Source organism: Nerophis ophidion, linkage group LG14 (assembly GCF_033978795.1).
Source record: "Nerophis ophidion isolate RoL-2023_Sa linkage group LG14, RoL_Noph_v1.0, whole genome shotgun sequence".
NCBI lineage: Eukaryota > Metazoa > Chordata > Actinopteri > Syngnathiformes > Syngnathidae > Nerophis > Nerophis ophidion.
In genome coordinates, this window is record NC_084624.1 from 12,977,087 (window position 1) to 13,001,290 (window position 24,204).

The 24,204-nt window shown below is 39.9% G+C and overlaps 1 protein-coding gene across 3 annotated transcripts in view; it reads right to left on the reverse strand.

Annotated features, from left to right (window-relative positions):
- Positions 1 to 1,578: 1,578 nt before the first annotated feature.
- pkn2a (protein kinase N2a) overlaps positions 1,579 to 24,204 on the reverse strand; it is a 131,847-nt gene continuing 109,221 nt past the window's right edge. For all 3 annotated transcript variants that reach the window (XM_061919875.1, XM_061919876.1, XM_061919874.1), the window contains 9 exons: positions 22,289 to 22,364; positions 22,124 to 22,215; positions 21,871 to 22,047; positions 21,733 to 21,795; positions 21,588 to 21,664; positions 15,082 to 15,224; positions 12,909 to 13,016; positions 2,385 to 2,465; positions 1,579 to 2,318 (listed from right to left, as the gene is read on the reverse strand). In XM_061919875.1, the coding sequence (XP_061775859.1) occupies positions 2,115 to 2,318; positions 2,385 to 2,465; positions 12,909 to 13,016; positions 15,082 to 15,224; positions 21,588 to 21,664; positions 21,733 to 21,795; positions 21,871 to 22,047; positions 22,124 to 22,215; positions 22,289 to 22,364 (1,021 nt within the window). In that variant the 3' untranslated portion in view covers positions 1,579 to 2,114. The remainder of the gene's footprint in view (positions 2,319 to 2,384; positions 2,466 to 12,908; positions 13,017 to 15,081; positions 15,225 to 21,587; positions 21,665 to 21,732; positions 21,796 to 21,870; positions 22,048 to 22,123; positions 22,216 to 22,288; positions 22,365 to 24,204) is intronic.

Sequence of the window (24,204 nt, forward strand, 5' to 3'; positions counted from 1 at the left end):
TAAAGTTATTAAAGATTATTTGCACAAAAAAATAATGTTTATGAGTTTGAACATCAAATATGTTGTCTTTGTAGCATATTCAACTGAATATGGGTTGAAAAGGATTTGCAAATCATTGTATTCTGTTTATATTTACATCTAACACAATTTTCCAACTCATACGGGTTTTGTAATAACCAAGATGATAGAACGTCGGGGTTCCCGTAACTTTCCACTATAACATGTTTAATGTGTGCATTGAAGATAGGCAACAAACAAAGACTGCAAAAAATAAGTTTTTCTTTGCTGAGCAACACTCATGACTTGAATGTTGATGTACCATCTGGAAAGTTTGTGTCCTGGTAACAAGGCGGGAAAATAAAACAACTTTGTACAACAGGGGTCGGGAACCTTTTTGGCTGAGAGAGCGAAGAAGCCAAATATTTTAAAATGTATTTCTGTAAGAGCCATATATTTTTTTTTAACCCTGAACACAACTAAACGCGTGCATTTTTAACTAAGACCAACATTTCTAGAGTATAATAAGTCTCTTATTGTTTGGAATAACATTGTTATTCTGATGCTAACTGTGGAGGGGACGTGGCCTGCAGGCCTGCAGCGAAGCAGGGTGTGCCAGGATCGGCCTCGAAATCAGCGACAGGTGCGTGGACGGCCCATCTGGGCCTTGTTATGTAATCACCTGTCGCTCTGTTATAAGCAGCAGCCAGGAGGAGTGACGGGGTTGAAACTGGAGCCAATTTTTGATTTGTTTTATTCTTTTGTTTTTGTTGACTTAACTTTTTTGCTTGGGGCGGTACAGCTCGGTTGGTAGAGTGGCCGTGCCAGCAACTTGAGGGTTGCAGGTTCGATTCCCGCTTCCGCCATCCTAGTCAATGGCGTTGTGTCCTTGGGCAAGACACTTACCCACCTGTTTTAAATGTAACTTAGATATTGGGTTTCACTATGTAAAGCGCTTTGAGTCACTAGAGAAAAGCGCTATATAAATATAATTCACTTCACTTAATTTTTCCCCTTTTTATTTTTGTTTTGTGTTTTTTGTATAATTTTTCTTGTTCTTTTTCTTCATTTTTGTCTATCTCATTAATTTTTTGTTTTTCCATTTGTTTTTTCCCCTTTTTATTTTTGTTTTTTGTATAATTTTTCCTGTTTTTTTTTCTTTTTGTTTTCTCTCGTTTATTTTTCATTTTAAATTTGTTTTTTAATCTTTTTTTTCTCTCCCTTTTGTTTCTGCTGTCTTCATTTTTTTTTCCTTTGGTTTTTCCCTTCTTTTTTTGTATAATTGAAAAATAAAACTATATGTAACAAGCCCCACACTAACCAATAATACATAAATCACTCCTTACCATTAATGCAACTTCTTGAACATAAAAGAGCATGAGAATGTTTTGTATTTTGAACGTTATTTTTAACAAGTGGAATTATTTATTACTTATCGTGTCAAGCGATGTCAGCTCAGATTTATCCGAGAGCCAGATCTGGCTCTCGAGCCATAGGTTCCCTACCCCTGTTGTGCAATCTCGTTCCAAAAGTAAATGTCGATAACGATCTGAATGTTTCGATGAAATTAGTGTGCATGAATGATATTTATATTTTAATAGACCCTGCAGTGACATCAATCATGCAAATTGACATTCAGAGAAGATTCCCAACAAATTCAGCTCCGGGATTTTCTGCTTGATCACATTTTTCCTTTCATTCGCCGCCGATCATTTGTGGGCGTGTCTTTGGAGCGGCGTCCACTGAGGTAAACACGGAGCAAAACTATCTGCTGCGGGATTTATTGTTGAGTGAAACCACGTCGTTGTTGGGGTGGAATGAGAACATTTTGATAGACGGAGTGGTTCCTAACGCTGGATGGAAACGTTCGAGTGGACGCGTGGTTACAGAAAAGGGGGCGGAGTTGAAGTCCCGCGTGGTTTGAGCACTTTGTGCCGCTTTCAGGGATGAGAAGGGCGAGCAATAAAAAGGAGGTCTGCACGGAGACCAAGTAAAAGATGTTCTCAGTGGTCAGACAGCGTTCAGGAGGAGCCACGCTTTCTCCCACAAGTTTGTGTTTTTCCTCCTTAAAAAAAAAAAAGGGACAGTTCTTCATGGTGATTTAAAAAAAAAAAAGACTAGCACCAGTCTGCGATGTAATCGAAGTCCGTGAACAGGTTCTGCTCCCCGGAGTTCAGCATCCGAGGCTCCCTGGGCGGCGTCAGGATGGGCGCCTCCGAGGTGAATTCGTCGTCGAAGTTGCTGACGTCGTTGGCGCCCTGGATGGTCGGCACGAATGGCGGCTTGACCTTCTTGGCCATCAGGCCCTCCCAGTCCGTGCTCTGCGGGCCACAGGACATCAGCGAGCGCCGCTCGGGACAAATTTAAAAGTGGAGTGTGTCGCTCACCCGGAAGAATAAATGCTTCTTCACCTCCTCGGCGTCACGTTCTCCCGCTCCCAGCCGGCGTTCGGGGCTCCGTCTTAAAAGCTGGGGGCGACAATGGGCAGTCATTTGACCCGAGTGCGCCCCTAGGGCCCAAAACTGGTATTGCATTAATCAATCTTTGGGCTCCTGACGATCCAGCATCGAGTCTCGATTCAAACCGATTCCCACAATGGTTCATTTGGTGTGATGATTATCTGTGCCTTGGACCTCTGGCTCGAAAGTGTGTGACTCTGTGGGTTTTACGTGTAAGCGTGCAAAACGAGCTAAAGTGCCAGCCTAAAACATTAGCATGCTAACAGTTAGCATGTCTCACATACCAATTAATATGGCTGTAATAAAAAAAAAGCAGAGATAAAGTGTAAAAAGTTAGCATGATAATATTAACTTGCTAGCGCGCTAATGTTTACATGCTAACAGCATGTGTCACATACCAGGATATAAGACTCTAAAGCGTAATGAGAGAAAAAAAAATAATCTAAAATTTGCTGGAAAAAGTTAGCATGTTAATGCTAGCATGCTAACAGTTACAAAGCGTTACATGCCAGGTTATATGACTAAGGTGTATGGCTGCATATTGAGAGAGAGAGAGAGGAAAAAAAAAAAAATTGCTGGAAAAAGTTAGCATGTTAATATTAGCTTGCTAGTGCGCTAATGTTTACATGCTAACAGCATGTGTCACATACCAGGATATAAGACTCTAAAGCGTAATGAGAGAAAAAAAAATAATCAAAAATTTGCTGGAAAAAGTTAGCATGTTAATGCTAGCATGCTAACAGTTACAAAGTGTTACATGCCAAGTTATATGACTAAGGTGTATGGCTGCATATTGAGAGAGAGAGAGAAAAAAAATAAAAAATTTGTTGGAGAAAGTTAGCATGTTAATATTAGCTTGCTAGTGCGCTAATGTTTACATGCTAACAGCATGTGTCACATACCAGGATATAAGACTCTAAAGCGTAATGAGAAAAAAATATATATAAAATTTGCTGGAAAAAGTTAGCATGTTAATGCTAGCATGCTAACAGTTACAAAGTGTTACATGCCAAGTTATATGACTAAGGTGTATGGCTGCATATTGAGAGAGAGAGAGAAAAAAAAAAAATTTGCTGGAGAAAGTTAGCATGTTAATATTAGCTTGCTAGTGTGCTAATGTTTACATCCTTACAGCATGTGTCACATACCAGGATATAAGACTCTAAAGCGTAATGAGAGAAAAAAAAATAATCTAAAATTTGCTGGAAAAAGTTGGCATGTTAATGCTAGCATGCTAACAGTTACAAAGTGTTGCATGCCAAGTTATATGACTAAAGTGTATGGCTGCATATTGAGAGAGAGAGAAAAAAAAAAAAAATTGCTGGAAAAAGTTAGCATGTTAATATTAGCTTGCTAGTGCGCTAATGTTTACATGCTAACAGCATGGGTCACATACCAGGATATAAGACTAAAGCGCAATGAGAGAAAAAAAAAATCTAAAATTTGCTGGAAAAAGTTAGCATGTTAATGCTAGCAGGCTAACAGTTACAAAGTGTTACATGCCAAGTTATATGACTAAGGTGTATGGCTGCATATTGAGAGAGAGAGAGAGAAAAAAAATAAAAAATTTGCTGGAAAAAGTTAGCATGTTAATATTAGCTTGCTAGTGCGCTAATGTTTACATGCTAACAGCATGTGTCACATACCAGGATATAAGACTTTAAAGCGTAATGAGAGAAAAAAAAATAATAAAAAATTTGCTGGAAAAAGTTAGCATGTTAATGCTAGCATGCTAACAGTTACAAAGTGTTACATGCCAAGTTATATGACTAAGGTGTATGGCTGCATATTGAGAGAGAGAGAGAAAAAAAATAAAACATTTGCTGGAAAAAGTTAGCATGTTAATATTAGCTTGCTCGTGCGCTAATGTTTACATGCTAATAGCATGTGTCACATACCAGGATATAGGACTCTAAAGCGTAATGAGAGAAAAAAAAATAATCTAAAATTTGCTGGAAAAAGTTGGCATGTTAATGCTAGCATGCTAACAGTTACAAAGTGTTGCATGCCAAGTTATATGACTAAAGTGTATGGCTGCATATTGAGAGAGAGAGAAAAAAAAAATCTAAAATTTGCTGGAAAAAGTTAGCATGTTAATGCTAGCATGCTAACAGTTACAAAGTGTTACATGCCAAGTTATATGACTAAGGTGTATGGCTGCATATTGAGAGAGAGAGAGAAAAAAAAAAAATTTGCTGGAGAAAGTTAGCATGTTAATATTAGCTTGCTAGTGTGCTAATGTTTACATCCTTACAGCATGTGTCACATACCAGGATATAAGACTCTAAAGCGTAATGAGAGAAAAAAAAATAATCTAAAATTTGCTGGAAAAAGTTGGCATGTTAATGCTAGCATGCTAACAGTTACAAAGTGTTGCATGCCAAGTTATATGACTAAAGTGTATGGCTGCATATTGAGAGAGAGAGAAAAAAAAAAAAATTTGCTGGAAAAAGTTAGCATGTTAATATTAGCTTGCTAGTGCGCTAATGTTTACATGCTAACAGCATGGGTCACATACCAGGATATAAGACTAAAGCGCAATGAGAGAAAAAAAAAATCTAAAATTTGCTGGAAAAAGTTAGCATGTTAATGCTAGCAGGCTAACAGTTACAAAGTGTTACATGCCAAGTTATATGACTAAGGTGTATGGCTGCATATTGAGAGAGAGAGAGAGAAAAAAAATAAAAAATTTGCTGGAAAAAGTTAACATGTTAATATTAGCTTGCTAGTGCGCTAATGTTTACATGCTAACAGCATGTGTCACATACCAGGATATAAGACTTTAAAGCGAAATGAGAGAAAAAAAAATAATAAAAAATTTGCTGGAAAAAGTTAGCATGTTAATGCTAGCATGCTAACAGTTACAAAGTGTTACATGCCAAGTTATATGACTAAGGTGTATGGCTGCATATTGAGAGAGAGAGAGAAAAAAAATAAAACATTTGCTGGAAAAAGTTAGCATGTTAATATTAGCTTGCTCGTGCGCTAATGTTTACATGCTAATAGCATGTGTCACATACCAGGATATAGGACTCTAAAGCGTAATGAGAGAAAAAAAAATAATCTAAAATTTGCTGGAAAAAGTTGGCATGTTAATGCTAGCATGCTAACAGTTACAAAGTGTTGCATGCCAAGTTATATGACTAAAGTGTATGGCTGCATATTGAGAGAGAGAGAAAAAAAAAATCTAAAATTTGCTGGAAAAAGTTAGCATGTTAATGCTAGCAGGCTAACAGTTACAAAGTGTTACATGCCAAGTTATATGACTAAGGTGTATGGCTGCATATTGAGAGAGAGAGAGAGAAAAAAAATAAAAAATTTGCTGGAAAAAGTTAGCATGTTAATATTAGCTTGCTAGTGCGCTAATGTTTACATGCTAACAGCATGTGTCACATACCAGGATATCAGACTCTAAAGCGCAATGAGAGAAAAAAAAATAATCTAAAATTTGCTGAAAAAGCTAGCATGTTAATGCTAGCATGCTAACAGTTACAAAGTGTTACATGCCAAGTTATATGACTAAGGTGTATGGCTGCATATTGAGAGAGAGAGAGAAAAAAATAAAAAATTTGCTGGAAAAAGATAGCATGTTAATATTAGCTTGCTAGTGCGCTAATGTTTACATGCTAACAGCATGTGTCACATACCAGGATATAAGACTTTAAAGCGTAATGAGAGAAAAAAAAATAATAAAAAATTTGCTGGAAAAAGTTAGCATGTTAATGCTAGCATGCTAACAGTTACAAAGTGTTACATGCCAAGTTATATGACTAAGGTGTATGGCTGCATATTGAGAGAGAGAGAGAAAAAAAATAAAACATTTGCTGGAAAAAGTTAGCATGTTAATATTAGCTTGCTCGTGCGCTAATGTTTACATGCTAATAGCATGTGTCACATACCAGGATATAAGACTCTAAAGCGTAATGAGAGAAAAAAAAATAATCTAAAATTTGCTGGAAAAAGTTAGCATGTTAATGCTAGCATGCTAACTGTTACAAAGTGTTACATGCCAAGTTATATGACTAAGGTGTATGGCTGCATATTGAGAGAGAGAGAGAAAAAAAATAAAAAATTTGCTGGAAAAAGTTAGCATGTTAATATTAGCTTGCTAGTGCGCTAATGTTTACATGCTAACAGCATGTGTCACATACCAGGATATAAGACTCTAAAGCGTAATGAGAGAAAAAAAAATAATCAAAAATTTGCTGGAAAAAGTTAGCATGTTAATGCTAGCATGCTAACAGTTACAAAGTGTTACATGCCAAGTTATATGACTAAGGTGTATGGCTGCATATTGAGAGAGAGAGAGAGAGAGAGAGAGAGAGAGAAAAAAAATTAAAAAATTGCCGGAAAAAGTTAGCATGTTAATATTAGCTTGCTAGTGCGCTAATGTTTACATGCTAACAGCATGTGTCACATACCAGGATATAAGACTCTAAAGCGTAATGAGAGAAAAAATAATAATCTAAAATTTGCTGGAAAAAGTTAGCATGTTAATGCTAGCATGCTAACAGTTACAAAGTGTTACATGCCAAGTTATATGACTAAGGTGTATGGCTGCATATTGAGAGAGAAAAAAAATAAAACATTTGCTGGAAAAAGTTAGCATGTTAATATTAGCTTGCTCGTGCGCTAATGTTTACATGCTAACAGCATGTGTCACATACCAGGATATAAGACTCTAAAGCGTAATGAGAGAAAAAAAAATAATCTAAAATTTGCTGGAAAAAGTTAGCATGTTAATGCTAGCATGCTAACAGTTACAAAGTGTTACATTCAAGTTATATGACTAAGGTGTATGGCTGCATATTGAGAGAGAGAGAGAGAAAAAAAATAAAAAATTTGCTGGAATAAGTTAGCATGTTAATATTAGCTTGCTAGCGCGCTAGTGTTTACATGCTAACAGCATGTGTCACATACCAGGATATAAGACTCTAAAGCGTAATGAGAGAAAAAATAATAATCTAAAATTTGCTGGAAAAAGTTAGCATGTTAATGCTAGCATGCTAACAGTTACAAAGTGTTACATGCCAAGTTATATGACTAAGGTGTATGGCTGCATATTGAGAGAGAGAGAGAAAAAAAATAAAAAATTTGCTGGAATAAGTTAGCATGTTAATATTAGCTTGCTAGCGCGCTAGTGTTTACATGCTAACAGCATGTGTCACATACCAGGATATAAGACTCTAAAGCGTAATGAGAGAAAAAAAAAAAATCTAAAATTTGCTGGAAAAAGTTAGCATGTTAATGCTAGCATGCTAACAGTTACAAAGTGTTACATGCCAAGTTATATGACTAAGGTGTATGGCTGCATATTGAGAGAGAGAGAGAGAGAGAGAAAAAAAATAAAAAATTTGCCGGAAAAAGTTTGCATGTTAATATTAGCTTGCTAGTGCGCTAATGTTTACATGCTAACAGCATGTGTCACATACCAGGATATAAGACTAAAGCGTAATGAGAGAAAAAATAATAATCTAAAATTTGCTGGAAAAAGTTAGCATGTTAATGCTAGCATGCTAACAGTTACAAAGTGTTACATGCCAAGTTATATGACTAAGGTGTATGGCTGCATATTGAGAGAGAGAGAGAAAAAAAATAAAAAATTTGCTGGAATAAGTTAGCATGTTAATATTAGCTTGCTAGCGCGCTAGTGTTTACATGCTAACAGCATGTGTCACATACCAGGATATAAGACTCTAAAGCGTAATGAGAGAAAAAAAAAAAAGTCAAAAATTTGCTGGAAAAAGTTAGCATGTTAATGCTAGCATGCTAACAGTTACAAAGTGTTACATGCCAAACTATATAACTAAAATGTATGGCTGCATATTGAGAGAAAGAGAAAAAAATAAAAAATTTGCTGGAAAAAGTTAGCATGTTAATATTAGCTTGCTAGTGCGCTAATGTTTACATGCTAACAGCATGTGTCACATACCAGGATATAAGTCTCTAAAGCGTAATGAGAGAAAAAAAAAAAATCAAAAATTTGCTGGAAAAAGTTAGCATGTTAATGCTAGCATGCTAACAGTTACAAAGTGTTACATGCCAAGTTATATGACTAAGGTGTATGGCTGCATATTGAGAGAGAGAGAGAGAGAAAAAAAAAATTGCTGGACAAAGTTAGCATGTTAATGCTAGCAGGCTAACAGTTACAAAGTGTTACATGCCAAGTTAAATGACTAAGGTGTATGGCTGCATATTGAGAGAGAGAGAGAGAAAAAAAATAAAAAAATTGCTGGAAAAAGTTAGCATGTTAATATTAGCTTGCTAGTGCGCTAATGTTTACATGCTAACAGCATGTGTCACATACCAGGATATCAGACTCTAAAGCGTAATGAGAGAAAATAAAATAATCTAAAATTTGCTGGAAAAAGTTAGCATGTTAATGCTAGCAGGCTAACAGTTACAAAGTGTTACATGCCAAGTTATATGACTAAGGTGTATGGCTGCATATTGAGAGAGAGAGAGACAAATAAAATAAAAAAATTGCTGGAAAAAGTTTGCATGTTAATATTAGCTTGCTAGTGCGCTAATGTTTACATGCCAACAGCATGTGTCACATACCAGGATATAAGACTCTAAAGCGTAATGAGAGAAAATAAATCTAAAATTTGCTGGAAAAAGTTAGCATGTTAATGCTAGCATGCTAACAGTTACAAAGTGTTACATGCCAAGTTATATGACTAAGGTGAATGGCTGCATATTGAGAGAGAGAGAGAGAAAAAAAAATAAAAAATTTGCTGGACAAAGTTAACATGTTAATATTAGCTTGCTAGTGCGCTAATGTTTACATGCTAACAGCATGTGTCACATACCAGGATATCAGACTTTAAAGCGTAATGAGAGAAAAAAAAATAATCTAAAATTTGCTGGAAAAAGTTAGCATGTTGATGCTAGCATGCTAACAGTTACAAAGTGTTACATGCCAAGTTATATGACTAAGGTGTATGGCTGCATATTGAGAGAGAGAGAGAGAAAAAAAATTAAAAATTTGCTGGAAAAAGTTAGCATGTTAATATTAGCTTGCTAGTGCGCTAATGTTTACATGCTAAAAGCATGTGTCACATACCAGGATATCAAACTCTAAAGCGTAATGAGAGAAAAAAAAAAAATCTAAAATTTGCTGGAAAAAGTTAGCATGTTAATGCTAGCATGCTAACAGTTACAAAGTGTTACATGCCAAGTTATATGACTAAGGTGAATGGCTGCATATTGAGAGAGAGAGAGAGAAAAAAAAATAAAAAATTTGCTGGACAAAGTTAACATGTTAATATTAGCTTGCTAGTGCGCTAATGTTTACATGCTAACAGCATGTGTCACATACCAGGATATCAGACTTTAAAGCGTAATGAGAGAAAAAAAAATAATCTAAAATTTGCTGGAAAAAGTTAGCATGTTGATGCTAGCATGCTAACAGTTACAAAGTGTTACATGCCAAGTTATATGACTAAGGTGTATGGCTGCATATTGAGAGAGAGAGAGAGAGAGAAAAAAAATTAAAAATTTGCTGGAAAAAGTTAGCATGTTAATATTAGCTTGCTAGTGCGCTAATGTTTACATGCTAAAAGCATGTGTCACATACCAGGATATCAAACTCTAAAGCGTAATGAGAGAAAAAAAAAAAATCTAAAATTTGCTGGAAAAAGTTAGCATGTTAATGCTAGCATGCTAACAGTTACAAAGTGTTGCATGCCAAGTTATATGACTAAGGTGTATGGCTGCATATTGAGAGAGAGAGAGAAAAAAAAAAAATTTGCTGGACAAAGTTAGCATGTTAATATTAGCTTGCTAGTGCGCTAATGATTACATGCTATCAGCATGTGTCACATACCGAGTTATATGACTAAAGCGTAATGAGAGGAAAAAAAAAAAAAAAAAATTTGCTGGAACGAGGCTGTGGAATTGGAGATTTTTTTTTTAATTAGCCCAAAAAGTTAGCATGCTAACAGTTAGCATGTGTCACATACCAAGTTTTCTGACTGAGGTATAAGGCTGTGGAATTAGAGGGGGAAACAAAAGTGTAAAACTAGCTATGAAAAGTTAGCACGTTAATACTAGCTACTATACTATGTGAGAGAAGATGGCAGGCAGGCTGTCATTTGATCTTGTAGTCTTGGGTTTAGGCTAAATCACTTTGTTGGTGTGGGCAGAATTAAATTATGGAAGCAACAAAATAAAAGCAATATGTTTGGAAGAACTGTGTAGAAACATTATTGGCTTTCTTTAACAGTATTTGAAGATACTTGAACAAGAATGAACATTTCATGCGGCTAACAATCCTGTCCTGAAGTGCAATCAATCCACTATCAGAAGGCAAACTTTAATTACAGAAACAATGTGATGAGCACTTCTAGTCATTTTCTACATGAAGGATGTTAAAATGTAGATCAACATAGGCTAACAACACAGCCTCCTCATTAAGGAGATAATAAGTTGCTAAAATGTATATCGATCTAGACCAGGGGTCACCAACGCGGTGCCCGTAAGGACCAGATGAGTCGCCCTCTGGCCTGTTCTAAAAATAGCTCAAATAGCAGCACTTACCAGTGAGCTGCCTCCAATTTTTTTAATTGTATTTATTTACTAGCAAGCTGGTCTCGCTTTGCTCGACATTTTTAATTCTCAGAGAGACAAAACTCAAATAGAATTTGAAAATCCAAGAAAATATTTTAAAGAGTTGGTCTTCACTTGTTTGAATAAATTCATTTCTTTTTTTACTTTGCTTCTTATAACTTTCAGGAAGACAATTTTAGAGAAAAAAAATACAACCTTAAAAATGATTTTAGGATTTTTAAACACATACTTTTTTAGCTTTTAAATTCCTTCCTCTGCTTTCCTGACAATTTAAATCAATGTTCAAGTCAATAATTTTTTTTTATTGTAAAGAATAACAAATACATCTTAATTTAATTCTCCATTTTAGCTTCAGTTTTTTCGACAAAGAATATTTGTGAAATATTTCTTCAAACCTATTATGATTAAAATTTCAAAAAAATTATTTTGGCAAATCTAGAAAATCTGTAGAATCAAATTTAAATCTTATTTCAAAGTCTTTTGAATTTCGTTTAAAATTTTTGTTCTGGAAAATCTAGAAGAAATAATGATTTGTCTTTGTTTAGCTTGGTCTAATTTATTATATATTCTAACAGAGTGCAGATTGGATTATAACCTAATTAAAACATGTCATCAAAATTCTAAAATTAATCTTAATCAGGAAAAATTACTAATGATGTTCCATAAATTCTTTTTTTAATTTTTTCAAAAAGATTCGAATTAGCTAGTTTTTCTCTTCTTTTTTTCCGGTAAAATTTCGAATTTTAAAGAGTCGAAATTGAAGATAAACTATGTTTCAAAATTTTATTTTTATTTTTTCCTGTTTTCTCCTCTTTTAAACCGTTCAATTTAAGGTTTTTTTTCATCATTTATTCTCTACAAAAAACCTTCCGTAGAAGGGAAAAAAATGAACGACGGAATGACAGACAGAAATACCCTTTTTTTTTAAAAATATGTATCTGTCTCTATATATATTTATTGTGAGAAATCATTAAGATGATCAGTGTTTCCACAAAGATAAATATCATTAATTATTAATAATAACAGAGTTAAAGGTAAATTGAGCAAATTGGCTATTTCTGGCAATTTATTTAAGTGTGTATCAAACTGGTAGCCCTTCGCATTAATCAGTACCCAAGAAGTAGCTCTTGGTTTCAAAAAGGTTGTAGACCCCTGCTATAGGCGAACAACATACCCTCCTCATGATGGAGATAGAAAGCTGCTAAAATTTAGAGGGATGCTAAAATGTAGATCAATGCAGGCTAACTACATACCCTCATCATTATGGAGATAGAAAGTTGCTAAAATGTATATCAATGCAGGCTAACTACATACCCTCCTCATTATGGAGATAGAAAGTTGCTAAAATGTAGATCAATGCAGGCTAACTACATACCCTCCTCATTATGGAGATAGAAAGTTGCTAAAATGTAGATCAATGTAGGCTAACTACATACCCTCATCATTATGGAGATAGAAAGTTGCTAAAATGTAGATCAATGCAGGCTAACTACATACCCTCCTCATTATGGAGATAGAAAGTTGCTAAAATGTAGATCAATGCAGGCTAACTACATACCCTCCTCATTATGGAGATAGAAAGTTGCTAAAATGTAGATCAATGTAGGCTAACTACATACCCTCATCATTATGGAGATAGAAAGTTGCTAAAATGTAGATCAATGTAGGCTAACTACATACCCTCATCATTATGGAGATAGAAAGTTGCTAAAATGTAGATCAATGCAGGCTAACTACATACCCTCATCATTATGGAGATAGAAAGTTGCTAAAATGTAGATCAATGTAGGCTAACGACACACCCTCATCATTATGGAGATGGAATGATGCTAAAATGCAGAAGGCTGCTTAAATGTAGATTGATATAGGCGAACAACATACCCTCCTCATGATGGAGATAGCTTCAGTGGAGACAAATTTGGGGTAGCGGACTTCATCGTTGACGATGCTGTCAAACACCTCCTCTTCATCGTCACCGGGGAAGGGGGACTGGAAGAAAGGAGAGGCTTAAATAATACCTTGGGGTATTATTTAGTCACTACAGTAATTACAACTTGTGTGCACATCCACAGGAACCACATGGGTGAGCCTACTCTAAACAGCCACAGATGCAGTATTCACACATCACCTTGGCATTTTTGCTTTGATGGCTCCGATATGAGCCTTCCTGGCAAATATCTGAGCAGCTTGCATTTACCTTTTTTGTTTCTGCTTTAGTGGATTCTGCCTTGGCTTTTATAGCAAATTTCTGTCTCTTCTAACGGCTCCAAATGCAAAAATCATAACGAGTACAAACAATGTTTATTCTATTGGCTAATTTCCTTTATCTGAATAGCTAATGTTGAGTTGGAGCATGAAATAACAAATATCTTGCAGTCTTGCTGTTTATGTTTCAAAATGATTAAACCAGTCAAAGTCAAAATATAAACAGTAGAAATAATGAACAAAATGGCAGCACGCACACGACTGCAAGGCATACTGGGTGATACAGAGTACACTAATGGTTGTGATATAAACAATTTTAACACTCTTAGTAACATGCGCCACGCTTTGAAGCCACACCAATTAAGAACGACAAGCACATTTCAGGAGAACATCCTCACGGTAACACAACATAAATGCAACACAACAAATACCCATAATCCTTTGCATCGTACATCGGTAAGGTGGGCGGGGTTGGAGGCGCAGGGGCATAAAATATACTCAGGTTGTGTCATGAATACAAAGGATTATGGGTATTAGTTGTGTTGCGTTTATGTTGTGTTACTGTGAGGATGTTCTCCCGAAATGTGTTTTTCAATCTTGTATTGTGTGGCTTCACAGCGTGGCGCATATTAGTAAGTGTTAAAGTTGTTTATATCACAACCATCAGTGTACTCTGTGTCACCCAGTATGCCTTTCAATCTCATACGTGTGATTGCGGAATCTCCACACAACATGTTGCTGGACCAACAATCGGTTCGTACATGTTGTTGAAGATGTCAAAGGCAAAGGCTTCACAACACGCCCATATTCTTGTCATCAGGGTGAACGCTATTGAATAGTCGCGAGAACGTTAGCGGCTCCAATTGACTTCATTACTCTGTGAAACATGGTTTAAATAGCTCTGTGAGTGATAAAGGTGGCCAACCCCTGATGTAATTCAGCGGGCGGGTACGGTCCTGATAAAATGTTGGTCCGGGTGGACGGCGGGTGGATGACGATTTTGGTGATGCGGATGCGGATGATATAATTGCCTATCCGCGCATCTCTACAAAGCACTAACTCGATTGTCTCTACAGGTATTTATAGCCCTTTGCTGGCACCTACTTAAATAGAAGAGTATTACATTATCTGCCGCACGTTATTATAGCACCGACACCCGACAGTGGTTGATTGAGAGATATTAAATAATTTCCCACGCCACACCTGACAATCGCACATTGGTTGAAAATCACGGGTCTACATCGTTAAAAGAAAAATCTAAGGAAGAGAATCCCTCTGCCATCTTCCACTAGTTTTTTTATATATATAAATCACCCGCTTGAACATTACCTCTTCTCTTCTCCGACTCTCTCTTCGTCATTTGGGATGTCTGTTGTGATTTCCCTTCCTGGTTCCATAGCCCGCCCTATCTTGCATCTGATTGGCCGGTCCTTAATGTTTTGCCCTAATCTTAACCAATTGTGCCTCATCATAGTAAACCAACCAACCAGTCATGGATGTTCTTATACATAAACCAACCCATCAGCGTTGATGTTCCCCCGTATTCTTTGTCCCCTGCCCGTGGAGTTGCTTCACTAGCTTAGATTTTTAATCATTTTTAAATGAAAACCGCAGTTTTTAACCACCGGATTATCAAAGACTGTCTTCATTACGGGAAAAACTTGATGGTTGACAGGTATGGCAAAGAGACGACCAAGAATTTAACACACATTTTAGGTCGGAAAAAACAAAGAAAAACTGAAAATATTTTTTTATATATTTACAAAGATAAAAATACGGATTTCCGACAATAGAAGGAAAAAGCACATGCCTGGTTTATGTGTGTGGTTAGCCACAAACATGTACTCACCTCCCCCACCAGCATCTCAAAGATGAGCACGCCAAGCCCCCACCAGTCCACAGCACGAGTGTACGACGTTTCAGTCAAGACCTCGGGCGCTAAAAACTCTGGCGTTCCGCAGAAAGTGCTGGTTCTGTCCCTGAAGCCCATTCCTGAAAGCAAAAGGTTTCTCGTCAGACTAATGTTTAACTCCTTACATCTTAGTAGCTTACAAGGGGAATTATTTTTGTGACTTTCACAAACTCTTCAGTAAATTCATCTAAACGTCACCGTGGAGTTATTGAGTCTATTTAGCTGATTGGAAAGCCAGTGGGTCCATGACGATGACTTCTGTTTTGTTTGATCAGCCGTTTTACTGCCGTGTTACAGACAGCGTTTGGAAACAATTAAGGTATTTAAATAAACATATAAAAGATAATTATGTGCAATCAACTCATTTTACTCGTATATATCTGATAATTTAGGTTCTTATAATTTTTAGGCGCAGTCAGGGCGTTGAAGGGATCCGGTTTGGTGGCTGCAGGATTAGGTATCTGCTTTTTGCAGCTGATGTGGTCCTGATGGAAGCATCTGGCCAGGATCTTCACCTCTCGCTGGATCGGTTCGCAACCGAGTGTGAAGCGGCTGGGATGAGAATCAACACGGGCAAGTCCGAGCCCACGGTTCTCGCCCGGAAAAGGGTGGAGTCCCATCTCCGGGTTGGGGAGGTTACCCTGCCCCAAGTGGAGGAGTTCAGGTACCTCGGAGTCTTGTTCACGAGTGAGGGAAAGATAGACAGGTGTCCGCATTACTGAAGACGCCGCACCGATCCCTTGTGGTGAAGAAGGAGCTGAGCCGCAAGGCAAAGCTCACAATTTACCGGTCGATCTACGTTCCCATCCTCACCTATGGTCATGAGCTTTGGTTTATGACCGAAAGGACAAGATCACGGGTACAAGCGGCCGAAATGAATTTCCTCCACCAGGTGGCGAGGCTCTCCCTTAGAGATAGGGTGAGAAGCTCTGCCATCCGGGAGGAACTCAAGAGTAAAGCCGCTGCTCCTCCACATTGACAGGAGCCAGATGAGGTGGTCCAGGCATCTGGTCAGGATGCCACCCGAACGCCTCCCTAGGGAGGTGTTTAGGGCACGTCCAACCGGTAGGAGGCCACGGGGAAGACCCAGGACACGTTTGTGAGACTATGTCTGGGAAGGCCTCGGGATCCCCCGGGAAGAGCTGGACGAAGTGGTTGGGGAGAGGGAAGTTTGGGCTTCCCTGCTTAGGCTGCATTCCCCGCGACCCAACCTTGTCTAAGTCTATATTCTAATCAGGCTGACCTAACCTAAGGTTTATGTGTTAAATAGGTGGTTCTCAACCTTTTTTCAGTGAACATTTTTTTTTAAATTCAAGTACCCCCTAATCGGAGCAAAGCATTTTTGGTGGAAAAAAAAGATAAAGAAGTTCTCAACCTTTTTTCAGTGAACCATCCATCATCCATCATCTTCCGCTTATCCGAGGTCGGGTCGCGGGGGCAACAGCCTAAGCAGGGAAACCCAGACTTCCCTCTCCCCAGCCACTTCGTCTAGCTCTTCCCGGGGGATCCCGAGGCGTTCCCAGGCCAGCCGGGAGACATAGTCTTCCCAACGTGTCCTGGGTCTTCCCCGTGGCCTCCTACCGGTTGGACGTGCCCTAAACACCTCCCTAGGGAGGCGTTCGGGTGGCATCCTGACCAGATGCCCGAACCACCTCATCTGGCTCCTCTCGATGTGAAGGAGCAGCGGCTTTACTTTGAGTTCCTCCCGGATGGCAGAGCTTCTCACCCTATCTCTAAGGGAGAGCCCCGCCACACGGCGGAGGAAACTCATTTGGGCCGCTTGTACCCGTGATCTTATCCTTTCGGTCATGACCCAAAGCTCATGACCATAGGTGAGGATGGGAACGTAGATCGACCGGTAAATTGAGAGCTTTGCCTTCCGGCTCAGCTCCTTCTTCACCACAACGGACCGGTACAACGTCCGCATTACTGAAGACGCCGCACCGATCCGCCTGTCGATCTCCCGATCCACTCTTCCCTCACTCGTGAACAAGACTCCTAGGTACTTGAACTCCTCCACTTGGGGCAGGGTCTCCTCCCCAACCCGGAGATGGCACTCCACCCTTTTCCGGGCGAGAACCATGGACTCGGACTTGGAGGTGCTGATTCTCATTCCGGTCGCTTCACACTCGGCTGCGAACCGATCCAGCGAGAGCTGAAGATCCCGGTCAGATGAAGCCATCAGGACCACATCATCTGCAAAAAGCAGAGACCTAATCCTGCGGTTACCAAACCGGAACCCCTCAACGCCTTGACTGCGCCTAGAAATTCTGTCCATAAAAGTTATGAACAGAATCGGTGACAAAGGACAGCCTTGGCGGAGTCCAACCCTCACTGGAAATGTGTTCGACTTACTGCCGGCAATGCGGACTAAGCTCTGGCACTGATCGTACAGGGAACGGACCGCCGCAATAAGACAGTCCGATACCCCATACTCTCTGAGCACTCCCCACAGGACTTCCCGAGGGACACGGTCGAATGCCTTCTCCAAGTCCACAAAGCACATGTAGACTGGTTGGGCAAACTCCCATGCACCCTCAAGAACCCTGCCGAGAGTATAGAGCTGGTCCACAGTTCCACGACCAGGACGAAAACCACACTGTTCCTCCTGAATCCGAGGTTCGACTATCCGACGTAGCCTCCTCTCCAGTACACCTGAATAAACCTTACCGGGAAGGCTGAGGAGTGTGATCCCACGATAGTTGGAACACACCCTCCGGTCCCCCTTCTTAAAGAGAGGAACCACCACCCCGGTCTGCCAATCCAGAGGTACCGCCCCCGATGTCCACGCGATGCTGCAAAGTCTTGTCAACCAAGACAGCCCCACAGCATCCAGAGCCTTAAGGAACTCCGGGCGGATCTCGTCCACCCCTGGGGCCTTGCCACCGAGGAGCTTTTTAACTACCTCAGCGACCTCAGCCCCAGAAATAGGTGAGTCCACCACAGATTCCCCAGGCACTGCTTCCTCATAGGAAGACGTGTTGGTTGGATTGAGGAGGTCTTCGAAGTATTCCTTCCACCTATCCACAACATCCGCAGTCGAGGTCAGCAGAACACCATCCGCACCATACACGGTGTTGATAGTGCACTGTTTCCCCTTCCTGAGGCGGCGGACGGTGGTCCAGAATCGCTTCGAAGCCGTCCGGAAGTCGTTTTCCATGGCTTCCCCGAACTCTTCCCATGTCCGAGTTTTTGCCTCCGCGACCGCTGAAGCTGCACACCGCTTGGCCTGTCGGTACCTGTCCACTGCCTCCGGAGTCCTATGAGCCAAAAGGACCCGATAGGACTCCTTCTTCAGCTTGACGGCATCCCTCACCGCTGGTGTCCACCAAGGGGTTTTAGGATTGCCGCCCCGACAGGCACCAACTACCTTGCGGCCACAGCTCCGATCTGCCGCCTCGACAATAGAGGTGCGGAACATGGTCCACTCGGACTCAATGTCCAGCACCTCCCTCGTGACATGTTCAAAGTTCTTCCGGAGGTGGGAATTGAAACTTTGTCTGACAGGAGACTCTGCCAGACGTTCCCAGCAGACCCTCACAATGCGTTTGGGCCTCCCAGGTCTGTCCGGCATCCTCCCCCACCATCGCAGCCAACTCACCACCAGGTGGTGATCGGTAGAAAGCTCCGCCCCTCTCTTCACCCGAGTGTCCATAACATGAGGCCGCAAATCCGATGACACAACTACAAAGTCGATCATGGAACTGCGGCCTAGGGTGTCCTGGTGCCAAGTGCACATATGGGCACCCTTATGTTTGAACATGGTGTTTGTTATGGACAAACTGTGACGAGCACAAAAGTCCAATAACAAAACACCACTCGGGTTCAGATCCGGGCGGCCATTCTTCCCAATCACGCCTCTCCAGGTTTCACTGTCGTTGCCAACGTGAGCGTTAAAGTCTCCCAGTAGGACAAGGGAATCACCCGGGGGAGCACTTTCCAGTACTCCCTCGAGCGCTTCCAAAAAGGGTGGGTACTCTGAACTGCTGTTTGGTGCATAAGCACAAACAACAGTCAGGACCCGTCCCCCCACCCGAAGGCGGAGGGAGGCTACCCTTTCGTCCACCGGGTTGAACTCCAACGTACAGGCTTTGAGCCGGGGGGAAACAAGAATTGCCACCCCAGCCCGTCGCCTCTCACTGCCGGCAACGCCAGAGTGGAAGAGGGTCCAATCCCTCTCGAGAGAAGTGGTTCCAGAGCCCTTGCTGTGCGTCGAAGTGAGTCCGACTATATCCAGCCGGAATTTCTCGACTTCGCGCACTAGCTCAGGCTCTTTCCCCCCCAGTGACGTGACGTTCCACGTCCCAAGAGCTAGCTTCTGTAGCCGAGGATCGGACCGCCAAGTGCCCTGCCTTCGGCTGTCGCCCAGCTCACAATGCACCCGACCTCTATGGCCCCTGCTATGGGTGGTGAGCCCATTGGAGGGGTGACCCACGTTGCCTCTTCGGGCTGTGCCCGGCCGGGCCCCATGGGAACAGGCCCGGCCACCAGGCGCTCGCCATCGTGCCCCACCTCCGGGCCTGGCTCCAGAGGGGGGCCCCGGTGACCCGCGTCCGGGCGAGGGAAATCTGGGTCCATGATGTTTCTTCTTCATAAAGGTTTTCGAGCTGCTCTTTGTCTGATCCCTCACCTAGAACCTGTTTGCCTTGGGAGACCCTACCAGGGGGCTTTATGCCCCCGGACAACATAGCTCCTAGGATCATTGGGACACGCAAACTCCTCTACCACGATAAGGTTGCAGCTCAGAGAGTGAACATTTTTTTAAATTAATTTTTTTTAATTCACCTTTTTTCAGTGAACATTTTTTTTAATTCAAGTACCCCCTAATCGGAGCAAAACATTTTTGGTGGAAAAAAAAAAAGATAAAGAAGTAAAATACAGCACTGTGTCATCAGTTTCTGATTTATTAAATTGTGTAACAGTGCCAAATATTGCTCATTTGTAGTGGTCTTTCTTGAATTATTTGGAAAAAAAGATATAAAAATAACTAAAAACTGGGTTGAAAAATAAGCAAGTGATTCAATTATAAATAAAGATTTCTACACATAGAAATAATCATCAACTTAAAGTGCCCTTTTTGGGGATTGTAATAGAGATCCATCTGGATTCATCAACTTCATTCTAAACATTTCTTCACAAAAAAAGAAATCTTTAACATCAACATTTATGGAACATGTCCACAAAAAATCTTGCTGTCAACACTGAATATTGCATTGTTGCATTTCTTTTCACTGTTTATGAACTTACATTCATATTTACCATGAATTGATTAACGTGGACCCCAACTTAAACAAGTTGAAAAACTTATTCGGGTCTTACCATTTAGTGGTCAATTGTACGGAATATGTACTGTACTGTGCAATCTAGTAATTGCAAGTTTCAATCAATCAATTATTTATATTTTTGCCATTGCTCAAAAAAAAAAGACTAAAAAAATCCATGTTATAATGAATTATTTTCAAAGCTCCAATTAGTTCAAGTATTTCATTTTAAAATGTTTTATGTGGTAAAAATTGCATATATTGTGCAGTTGCCATATAAAAACACATTTTTCTTTGACAAAAGAGCATAAAACAAACAAAATAGTAGTTAAAACGTAAAATCGACAGATATATCTGAAGTTGATCTCGTAATGTAAGTGTTGAAAGTAAAAAAAAAAAAAAAACGAATAAAAATGTATCACTTTCTGAGTGGGGCACCTTTTATATCCCAAATATATTTAGTGGTATTTTATTTATCTTTTCACTGTGATTACTCATAAATAATAAAGAATTAAAATCAATGGTGTCCTGCATTATTGATCTTTTAGGGCTGTAATTACTAAATACTGCATATTTCAGTTTTACTATTAAAAAAACAAAGATGTTTTCGACAGAAAAGCCATTAAACTTTTTTTTTTTTTTAAAGTTGAAAGATATTTACTGTAAGCGTTAAAAATAAGTCAACAAGTTGAAAAACGTATTCGGGTGTTAACATTTAGTGGACAATTGTACGGAATATGTACTGTACTGTGCAATCTACTAATAAAAGTCTCAATCAATCAATCAATTTTGTTTAAGTATTGTTCAATAAATATATTTATAAAGGATTTTTGAATTGTTGCTATTTTTCGAATATTTAAAAAACAAATCTCAGGTACCCGTTGCCATATTGTTCAAATACCCCCAGGGGTATGCGTACCCCCATTTGAGAACCACTGTGTTAAATAATAAAATAATCTTTGTGATTAAAACAGGGTTATATATTAGATTTTAAGGTTGTAAACTGTAAGTAGGTTGGATATAATTATTGAAAGCGATTAAAGTCAAGAGTAAGATTCAGTGTTAAAATGGGAGCGGGCCCCGGGAACCTCTGTCGTGGAAAAGTTGGGCTCCGAGGTGAAAAAGGTGAAGAACCCCCGACTTAAGTAATGCATAGTGTTCTTTAAAGCAAGTATCCATCACCTTCTTTACAAAGGCCAAAGTCAGCAATCTTCACGTAACCCTCCGTGTCCAGCAGCAGGTTGTCCAGCTTCAAGTCTCTGCAAACAACAGAAGAGATCTTTCTCGTGAACACCTTTATCAAGCAAATGTCCTCTTCAGGCCTCACCTGTACACGATCTTGTGGTCGTGCAAGAATTGTAATCCCAACACGACACAGGCAGCGTAAAACCTGAAAGTACACAAAGGGTCGCTTCATAAATCCGCTCCAACGCTTGGGTGCGACACTTCTACGGTGGACACTCACACGGCTCGAGGTTCGGAGAAGACATCGGCGTGGATGTGCATCATCAAGTCTCCTCCGGCGGCGTACTCCATGACAAAACACACATGCTCCTGCGTCTGGAAGCAAGCAAACAGGTTGACCAAGAAGGGGTGGCGCACGCTGTTGACGGTTTCAAAGATCCTCTTCTCGCACATCAGGCTGGGAGAAGACAATCAGCAGATGTTGTGAAGAACCTCGTAATACTCCGCATGGTTTTGTTAGCTTCAATCATTACCTGTCCACCTCATCACGAGCAACAATGTCACCTTTCTTCAGGGCCTTGATGGCAAACATCTCTCCTGTGCTTTTATACTCGGCCAACAACACCTGCGACACACAACGGCCTCAGACAAACACCAAATACAACCATCCTTCCTCTCAGACATCACAAGAAACCCACCTTTCCAAAATGGCCTCTTCCAAGGACAGCATTACATTTGAAGTCTTTCATACTGAAGTGAAACTGCTCCTCCTCCCTGAAAATAAAACATTTCCAATATAAACTGGTAGTTTTTAATTGTTCCTCTCAAAGTCACGTAAAAACACTTGGGAAGGGACCATCAGGGGGTGCTGTTTCTACAACAAGGTCTTTATTAGCATGAATTGATTACCATGAATTGATTAACGTGGACCCCGACTTAAACAAGTTGAAAAACTTATTCGGGTGTTACCATTTAGTGGTCAATTGTACGGAATATGTACTGAACTGTGCAATCTACTAATAAAAGTATCAATCAATCAAAAAAAAACAACAGATGTAGGGCTGGGCAATATGGCCTTTTATTAATATTTCAATATTTTTGGGCCATGTCACAATACACGATATAGATCTCAATATTTTGCCTTCGCCTTGAATGAACACTTGATGCATATAATTACAGCAGTATGGTGCTTCTATGTGTCTACATTAAAACATTCTTCTTCATACTGCATTAATATATGCTACTTTTAAACTTTCATGCATAGAAGGAAATCACAACTAAGTCAATTTACCAAAACTGTATTTATCAAGTAGCACAAAAATTCATGTCATTTCCAAAACATAAAGTGCAAGATTGTCAGACATTTTAAAAACAATCTACTAGTGCACTTTTGTGCATGATGTCACTAAGATGACATATCAAAACCACACTAAATTAAGGTGCACTTTTTGTACAGAACACCACTCCAATGTTTTAAAACAAATAAAGTGCACTTTTGTGCATGATGTCACACAATACATTTCAGTAACTGTCAAATAAAAATGAGCTGCATAACAGGAAATCAAATAGTGTATGTCCTTCGCTATGCGGTAGGTTACTGCGGACGTTAACTCCTTCTGTTGTTGACTATTTGTTTCATAAGGTGTTGATGTGGAAACGGTTGCTTCGGCATTTTGTTGGTGAAGCACCGGCCGCAGATGTTGACATGCGGCGTTTCAAGCACTCTTCATTCTCTAGTGGGTGACTTTTCAAATGATGCTACAAATTAGCAGTACTGCTACTTTTTGTAGCAACGCTTTTGCCGCATACTTATTACTGATGTCTGTTCAACATCTTCCCGCTTGAAGCCAAACCGCCGCCAGACAATGGACCCCCGGCTGTTTTTCTTGGGAATTAATTCTTCCTTAATTTGTTACCAGATTCACACATTCTCTCTCTTGTATTACCACTCGCACTACACCACTAGCATCACAGCTAACGTTGCCCAGGCTGGCGATGGCGTATAACTTTGCACGCGCCACAGAATGAGACGTATGTAAGAATGTGCGCTTGTTTTATGTCTCTGTGAGAACGAGAGATAAGAAAGAGTGAGAAGAGCCTGTAGTGTAATGCCAGCAGCTAAAAGCAACTGCGTGAGAACATATACTTGAATATCACGATATAGATAGATGGATAGATAGATAGTACTTTATTGATTCCTTCAAGAAAATTAAAATAGGCATTTTCTTTATTGCACAAAGACAAACCCGCAATATATTATGTACAATATATCGCCCAGCCCTAAGCAGATGCATAGATTCCAGCACCCCCCGCGACCCTAAAAGCGACTAGCGGTAGAAAATGGATGGATGGATCTCAAGTCCTAGACCAAGGGTGTCCAAAAGTTGGTCAGTGGACCATTTGCAGTACGCAGTTAATGTTCAGCTGCCCGTGGCAGAGCTATAAGCGCTGAAATATTAGCATACTAGATTTTTTGGGCAAATATTCTAATATTTGACAAATGATACCAAAAGGGACATTGGATGGATGGAAGGAAACCTTTTAGAGTGCTAAAGTTAGCATGCTAGCTTTTTTAAAGCTATTTGTAGGTATACCTCAGTCATATTTTGGTACT